General features: G+C 43.6%; 2 protein-coding genes across 5 annotated transcripts in view; both read left to right on the top strand.

Annotated features, from left to right (window-relative positions):
- Positions 1-231: 231 nt before the first annotated feature.
- On the top strand, positions 232-4561 carry RIPPLY2 (ripply transcriptional repressor 2). The gene is made up of 3 exons (XM_027091392.1): positions 232-877; positions 1192-1256; positions 4289-4561. Exons 1-3 carry the CDS (start codon positions 512-514, stop codon positions 4434-4436), a joined length of 579 nt encoding a protein of 192 aa, XP_026947193.1. The 5' UTR covers positions 232-511; the 3' UTR covers positions 4437-4561.
- A 2048-nt stretch (positions 4562-6609) lies between these two features.
- CYB5R4 (cytochrome b5 reductase 4) overlaps positions 6610-8498 on the top strand; it is an 84163-nt gene continuing 82274 nt past the window's right edge. The window contains exon 1 of one of the 4 annotated variants that reach the window (XM_027091346.1): positions 6610-6830. In XM_027091346.1, the coding sequence (XP_026947147.1) occupies positions 6756-6830 (75 nt within the window). In that variant the 5' untranslated portion in view covers positions 6610-6755. The remainder of the gene's footprint in view (positions 6831-8498) is intronic. The other 3 variants (XM_027091367.1, XM_027091338.1, XM_027091357.1) reach the window with 3 other exon arrangements.

Genomic DNA, 8498 nt, shown 5'->3' with positions numbered 1-8498 from the left:
TCTTCAAATAATAATAGGCAGATGGAGGAACCTAGTCTGTCAATACATTAAAAAACAAACAAATCCTCCCCAAACCGATATTCCTTTCGTAAGGAGTGCAGAACCAGTGGCATTTGCTGAAGGCGAAAAGCCGTGAGACTGTCGAGCAGTAATGACCCGCCACTCGGCCTTTTTTTGCAGTAATACACAAAACGTGTAGAATCGCTTAAGTTTAACCCGTCCTAGCCTCTTCTCTAGGAAACTGGTCGCTCGGGCGAATGTTGTTTTCCACCCCCCGCAGACAAGTGTGGAAGAGCGATTAACACTCGCTTGACAAACCCGCTCCCCGGGCCATTTGGGAGTTGCACGCGTTCGCCCCCGGGGTTCGGGCCGCTGCGCCTTCACGCGCAGCCTTTTTGTTTACGCGGAGAGAGGGGAGGAGAGGGAGAGGACGTGTAAAGATGTAGCGGGCCGCGGGGGCTATATAAGGCTTCGGGCTCGGGCCGGGTGGGTGCCAGGGGCCAGCCTGCCCATGGAGATCGCGGAGACCACGGAGATCCCAGGCGGCCAGCGCGCGCGCTGCCGCCTCCAGCTGCCAGCCGCTACCGAACGCCAGACGCGGCGCGGGGGCGCGGACCCCGGGTACCGCGTCTCTGTCCCGCCCTGCGCCTCCCCCGCTCCATCCCTCCCGCCTGCGCCTCCCCAGCTCCTCCCCTCCGCTCTCTCACCCCCGCACCCTCTAGGCCCTCGCTCAGATGCGGTCGGTTCTCCCGGGTCGGGGCTCACTGCTCCTCTGCGCGCCTTCCGCTGCCCACCTCGCAGATCCGCAGGCTTCTGGAGACCGTGGGTGGAAGACAGTGGCGAGGAGGAAGAGGCGCCGCACCACGCCGCGGAGGCGGTGAGTGAGCCGCGCATCCCGGGGGCGCTGTTGATCGATCAACGCAGGCTACGCCGGGCCCCAGGGAGACGCGCGCCAGGCCTTCCCCTCGCTTAAGATCGCGCCTGCTGGTGGCCATACCGGTGGCCCTGTCGGTGCTGAAGCGACGAGTGCGTCCTCCAGAGCTACTGGCACGAACAGATCGGGCCGGGAGCGAGGCTACTGAGAGCCCCGCGGTCACATTCCCCGCAGACGAGAGGAAAGCCTGGTCGCCAGGGTTTGCAGTTTTTTTAGAAGGTGAGTGCTAACTTCGATCCATTTCCTTACACCCCCAGATGCCAGATGGCCCCGGAATAACGGACGCCTCAGAAAAGCTTTCCCGATACAGACACCCAGTCAGGTGAGTGACAGGCCTCATCGAAGGTCTGTCTACAGCCACAGGGAAGAGCCGGGGGCCTCGTCCGGCCCTGCTCAGCAGCTGGTCCTGAAGTTTTTCTCTTTTGGAAAACCTATCTTTAACGTTTCTTTAATCTTCCTCGTCCCAGAGGTCCTTTACTCATCGAACTGGAAAATGTAGGAGCTCATGCTCTCCCCTGAAAGAACTGTTAATCAGTGCACACTTAGTAAACACTTAAAAAATATATTATGAAGAGGGAAAGCAGGCGGTGTTAGTAAAAGTAGAAAGGTGACATCTTGTGCCTGCAAAACAATTTCTTTTTAATGCCAAAGGGTTCAAGTGAAATTGACTTCACACCAGGCAGAGTGTGTATATTCTTTTTCTCTTGAAAACCAGAAGGAAGAATGGTATTCACAATCATGGTTTACAGCAAACTGAACAAATCGAGCTTGACGTGTAAGACAAAAAGGAAATATGATGAAAATCCTAAAGACTACTAAGGATCACAAAAGGGACCAACAGTTATTTGACCTAACAATTAGGAGCTAGTTTACTGTTCCTAGCTACTGGGAAGTCAGCCTTCCTGCAAGATTCTTTGTAGCTTTTAATCAGGTGGAAAGTTAATTCTGCAGTTTGCCTGCCTTAGAGAGCTGTTAGATGAAGAGCTATATAATGTTTGTAGAATGTGTATATGTTTATAATAGCACATAGTAGTCGATACATGTTGATTAATTTCCTACCTTTTGCTAGAACTTGTGAAGGACAGAGAAAAAAATAATCACAGCCCTTTGGAAGTGTTTTAGTAGTTTAGCTTGGTCAATTTTATAACTAACTCTGTCAGAGGGGGTGGAGAAGGGTCAGGGAAGTGTGTATCATAGGTGTGATTACCTGGTTGAGTCTTGAAGTTAACCAGATGGATGGTAGGTCGGGAACGTGGGAGCAGAAGAAATAGCATAGAAAAAGAGAACAGCATGGTTCCTTCTGGGAGCATCAAGGAACTGGCATTTGGGTGTGTGAAGCTGTGGTCATTTCACCAGGGAAGGCAGAGGCCAGGTCTTGTACACCTTGGTACAAGAGTTTTGTCCTGATCCTGTATGTGGCATTGGGAACTCATGGACTTTATTCTGTAGATGGTATTGGGGATTACTCAAAGGATTTTAACCAAAAGAGTAATGTGATCAGATTTATGTTTCAGAAAAATCACTAAGGAAATGGTATATAGCTTTAGTTAGAACACCAAAAGTGAAATTGGAAGTTATTGCAGTTCAGGCATTGGAAGCGAGGATGGGACTGGGTGAATCTGGGGAATACTTAGGTGACACAGTAGATTAGGCTTATGATGTATTGGATATGGTAGGTAAAGTAGAAGTAAAAAGACAGAATGACGCGCAAGTTGGTGGAACTGTAGATCAAGATACTGAGTCGAATTTTCCATTTGTCATATTTAATGTGCCTATGGTGCCTCCAAGTAGATATTCCAGTAGAGAGCAGCATATACAGGTTTGTGGTCCAAAGTCAAGTTCTTAAGTGGAAATACAGACAGACTTGGGAACCTTTGGTAAATTGGGGAAATCATGGCAGTGGGTCAGGTCATCTGGAGGAGTGAGAGAGGAGAAATGATCACTCTTGATAAAATGGTGGGGGAAGGCCAGCATCTAACCTGTCTACAGAGAAAGAGAGGTCCACAAAGGTGACTGGGAAGAATCACTCAGAACAGGGGAGAATTCAGTAAAGTATGAAGTCCCTGGAAGAAAAATGGCCAGTGAGAGATTCCGGGGAGAGAGAGTGTGAGAACAATTAAACAACGTTCTTTGGGTTTGGCAGTTTTACACATTAGAAAATCAACTGCTTCCTATATATAAGCACTTCCGTTTTTGAACTACTGTAGCAGTTTCTTTGTATTTCTCTTAAGTTTATTGTATTTTTATTAAGTTCTATCTTGAGTAGTAATGTGTGTTCTGTTTCTTTTTACTCAGTTGTCAACTTCATGAAGGTAGGGACCATGATTTATTCATCTTTGAATTATGTTTGACGCAAGAGATCACTAAAATATTTATTGAATGACTGAATTACTGATGGTTGTTTATTTAGGCACCCAGTTGATAAGCTTAAAAAAAAACTATTTGGCTAGAAACGTTTATAAACTACACGGCCTACTTTTTTGCCTTTTAAAATAGAGTATAGTGAACATATGTAACTTTCTCTTTGTTAGAATCAGTCTATTATATGGGTATGTGGGGCTATTTATTGTATACTAAAATACTGTGTACTGTAGCTGGTGATTCAGCCTTGTCCTTTTATTTTACTTGGATGAAAAATAATAGAAGATCAGATGGCAAGATTAGTATTTGTTGGAAATTTGAAGTTTTGAGGTAATCACGTTTACATACAAATTATTTGTATAAAACCAGTCTAATTCTCAACATCTTAATATGGTGTTCCAAAATTTAGTTGGGTGGGCAAAGGGGAGAGAGATGGGCTCGAGGTTGGGGTCAGAGGTAGCCTTTTGAAAAGGTTGCTTTTTGTACTTTTCTAGACTTGATTTGGTTCCATCTGTAACTAAGAGCTAAGTCTGAGTTTCAAGCAAAATACTAGGTAATTTATGCCTATGTGTAAGATGCATAATACTTTGATGTCTTTATAAAGTTGGCTATCATTACAATTTTTAATGTCATGGTAGGATTCATTTTTTTCCCCAAAGGAATTTGGAAGACAAACCTTCTTCTGTATTTTGTAAGAACAAATATATCCATAATGCCTGAAGTAAGTTAAATATTGATCTTATGCTCACGAAGGGTTTAGTGTCAATTTGTTTGGTCCAATTTATAGCTTGGATAAAGATTTAAAGTAATTAACCAGTTATTGATACTTTGTCAAGTAGACTCCATGAAAGCTGTGATAGTAGCATTTTAAACTATCTAAATGCATAAATCAGTTGTTAAATATATGGAGATTTTGAAATTTGAACGTTTCATGAGTAGAAGGATTCTGAATGTGAAAAAAATAAAGCATATTATGTTGTCTGCTTCTTTCAGACTATTTTGGCCAAAATCAAAGTGTTACGATTACTTATATCAAGAAGCAGAAGTTCTTCTGAAAAAATTTCCAATTCAAGCCACAATTTCATTTTATGAAGATTCTGATAGCGAAGAAGAAATTGAGGAGCTGATCTGTGAAAATTAATCTGATTACTTTTGATGACATTCAAAGCTTGTAGGTACAAATTAGATTAGTGTACAAATGTATCATAATCCTTTTAAATTAACTTATTTGTATATAAATTATTAATAAAATGAACTATTTAGTAATTACTATGGTAGTTTGGCCTTTTTTATCCCTACATTATAATTCAATGTTGGAATTTAAAAATAGGTTTTATTTATAATGGAACCTTGATTGTATTATAAACATTTGGGGCTTATAAAAGATAATTTGGTTCTCTTCATCAAATTACAAATTTATCTTCAGTTATAATTTTGAAAATAAAACTTTTCAAAGAAAGACAATATTTAATTTTCAAGACTGAATCTTGTGACATCTGGTATTTCCTACCGAGCCCTATCGGATGTTGTAGTTACAGATGAATATTATCTTACTAGATAATGAGGACAATCCTCTTATGTTTCCAATCACACATTATTATTATGTATTAGCTAGTAGATGGTGAAAATGTTGTAAATCATTGTCTATAATTGAGATTGGGAATCAATGTTAGGACTATTAAATTGTAGGGATTTTAATGAATGATGAGTCAAGTAATTCTTACTTTAATACCCTTCTGCTGTCCTCAAATCCAGTAGTAAAATAGCATGGGTGTTTAGTACTTATGGCACTACATTGAGGGATCCCCAGAATTAAAACATTTAAATGGATGTGACTTACATGGAGTCTAAAAAAGGGGAGACAAAAGGCCAGAATTTGATAGTATTTTTTTTTCCATTTCTGTCCACGAGGGAGCTAGGAAATTTGGCAGATAGGAGACATTCTCCAACTGCATCACCTTCCATCGCTGCTGTGGTTCCCTGCTCCTGATACTCATGTAACGATTTTCACATAGGAAGTGAAATAAGAAATTCTTAGAGATTAGCTTTTTTTTTTTTGTTAAACATAGACTTATAGAAGAATACGTCATCTTTTAATGAAAGAGAAAACAGGAGCACTTTGCATGGGAGAGGTAACATAGTAAACTATGATCATGAAGTTCTTTTAGCTCAAATACAATCTTTGCAGTGGCAAGCAATTGAAGTATAAGCATTGATTTCCAGGCACTTTAAGGACAAAGGAATTGAAATAGAGCAAGTTCAAACCATGTTTCAGAGTCAGGAAAAGTTAGTAATGGCAGGAGGATGGAGAGTTACTTAGAACTATATTTCTTTTCCTGAAAACTTCTTCTTTTACTGGGTTCTGCTCTCAGGATATGTGTGTTCCCCAACAGATATGCAAAAAAACCACCAGGTCACCAATCTGGACCTTGAGTATTAGGGACTGGTGTTTACCTGCACAGTATTTGTGCTGCTGTCATTAATAGGGTGGAATAGTATGAAAAGCCACAGCCACATTTATTGAGTGCCTACTATTAGCCAGGCACTGTGCTAGGTAATTTGCACTTGACGTCTCACTTAATTCTTACTAAAACCTAAATCCATTATGCAGATGGGAAATGAGGCATTGAGATACTAAAGTAACCTGCAGAAGGATGCTCATTTAGTAGCTGCAGGGGTGGCATCCAAACGAAACCTATCTGACTCTTGAACGTGGCTAGCTGTTCAGCGCTACATTTGGACATAGGCTGCATGAGTTCTCATTCCCCTTTATCTTTCAGGGAAGAGAGGAAGTTAGATGAGGAGGAAGAACTTGTGAGTGGGTGAATGGAGCAGAAAGAGACTTTACTAACCTCTGCGACTCATTCGTTAATCATTAGCGAGAGTTCTTAAAGGTGAAGTGTTCTCTTCACCTAGCAGGAGTCACTGTTTGCATTTGACATCTTAACTCTTAGAGGTTCTCTTTCCTGTACAGCGTGGTGCCTTAGAAGAGAGAGTTTCTGAGAAATCAAAATGCCTTATTCCATATTCAAGCAGTGTGATGGTAGTGCTTCAACAATGGGCAGACACTTGTGTTCTGGGTTAACAGGCGTCTCCAAGAATTTATTCTCAGATTCAGTCAGCACCAAGGCTTAGGAACAGCTTCACCCTTTAATCTTTCCACGGAACAGCTGTCACTTCTTCGCGGTGCTGAAATTCAGGGTGCGGGACGAACGGAGCATGCGTACTTTGCCCTGATTCCACCACCGCCGGCTCTCCGTTGGTCTCGTTGGCTCCGCCCCTCGCGTCCTCGACGTTCTGCGTCATGGCGCGCCTCACCCCGGGCGACCCCGGAAGTGGGTCGGGGGCTTGGCCTCTGCCCGGCCTCGGAGCCGGAGCCGGAGGTGTTACCTGGAGGGGTCGCGCCGAGCTATTCAGTCGGGCGGCGTACCCCGGGCAGCGCCCGGGCTAAGAGTCCAGGATGCTGAACGTCCCTTCCCAGTCTTTCCCGGGCCCCAGCTCGCAGCAGCGCGTCTCCTCCGGGGGGCGTAGCAAGGTAAGCGGGTGACTCCGGCGGTCTCGTGCCGCAGCCCTCCCTTCTCGCCAGCGTTTCATGCTCCGGCACAGTCCTTTCTCTCCTTCCGTACCCTCTCCCGCCTCCTGTCCCCACCTCTAGCTTTCGTTCCCTCCCGCCCTTGCTGGCGATCTCTTTCAGATCCCATGCCGTTTCCAGTCCTCGAACTCTACTAACCTCTCTCCCTCTTACGTACTGGCCCCTTTTCTTTCCCATCCCATTATCCCGTTCTGTCAGTTCCCTTCTTCCAACTCTTTCCCCATTAATTAAATTCAGATGTATGATAGGTCCAGGCTCTGTGCGTCCTATATTGTAGGGATTCAGTATTAGCCTCCTTCCTTAAACATAACCTCCTCTCCGTTCTTTTGTTCACTTTCCGAAGGGGTTGTTAGCGATGTGAGTTCCCTAGAAGAGAGGAAAGGCTGAGCACTAGCGACAGAGACCAGTGATCATCCCACCAAGGGTGGGGACTCCGGGAGCTAGGGAAGATTGGAGAAGCGAGAACAAGTGTCTGCAAACCTCCAGTTAGGTTTACGGACGCTTCTCCAAGTCACACTGCCTTTCTGTCTTCCTCTGGTACCTGATTGTTTTATCACTGCCTTTCCTACTGATGTCATTTGCTGACTCTGAAGCTAATATAATACTCTTTAACTTTTTGTTGCACGTAGCTTCTGTTACCAACAGGCGGAACACAAATGTGTTTTATATTTGCAGAATTTAATAGAATTGTCTCCTGTGTTCATTGCAACATGAATGCTGCTTGTTTCTGTTGATTGTTAGTTCCTCATTCAATAACCACATTTTCATGTTTTGTTTGCAAGACTTCCACCTACTCGGGCCACTCCTTTTTCATTTCTGGACTCTTGAGCCTTAGCATTGACATCATTTGGGAACTTCACCAACTTTCTCTATGTTCTACACATGGACCTGGAGTTTGACTCTAGATCACAATTACGGGTTCAGGGATCTGTAGCTTTCATTAGATTTTCAGAAGTCTATCACCCCAACTGTAATAATAATAAAACTGAGATTTATTTAGTGCTTACTGAAGACCTCAGTGCTTTACATGTATTAACTTGTTTAATCTTTCTAATGATCCTATGAAGTGGATGCTTTCGTTATCTCCATTTCACAGAAAAGAAAACTGGTTAAGAAATGCTGCCTTGGACCCAGTGATGTGATGTGACTCTGACTGTGACTTTTCACTTATTGCTGCATATATTATGCAGCCATCCAGTCGTGTGTCCTCGTCTCCTTGGTGTTTGACCTGCTTCTCTCCTTAAGCTAAGTGCTTGGCTGAATAGTAGAGCCTTTTCAAAGAAAGCATCTCTGGATTAGAATATGAGAGTTGCTGCCCTTCTCCATTAAAACTACCAGCCATGTTCTCAGTATCATTTAAAGGAGAAAACTTAGAGGCAAAGACAAACGTTTCCCCAGGTGGTGATGGGAAAGGTGAGTCTTTGGGTCCAGAAAGAGAATAAAATGCGATTATTCTGCAATTCAAGAGAAAACTCAGACGATTTTTTCCCCCTTTGTGAAATTGTTGCCGAACTGAACTTGAGTTCGTTTTCCCGACGCGCAGCGAAGGCCATCTCCTGATACTGGGTTGTGGTGGAGGAAAGTGCAGCGTTTATTTGCAGGGCGCCAAGC

Source organism: Aethalodelphis obliquidens, unplaced genomic scaffold (assembly GCF_003676395.1).
Source record: "Aethalodelphis obliquidens isolate GAN/ISIS:26980383/991018 unplaced genomic scaffold, ASM367639v1 scaffold3, whole genome shotgun sequence".
NCBI classification, from domain to species: Eukaryota; Metazoa; Chordata; class Mammalia; order Artiodactyla; family Delphinidae; genus Aethalodelphis; species Aethalodelphis obliquidens.
Note: the sequence above shows the minus strand (reverse complement) of the source record. Positions and strands in the feature narration are given on the sequence as shown.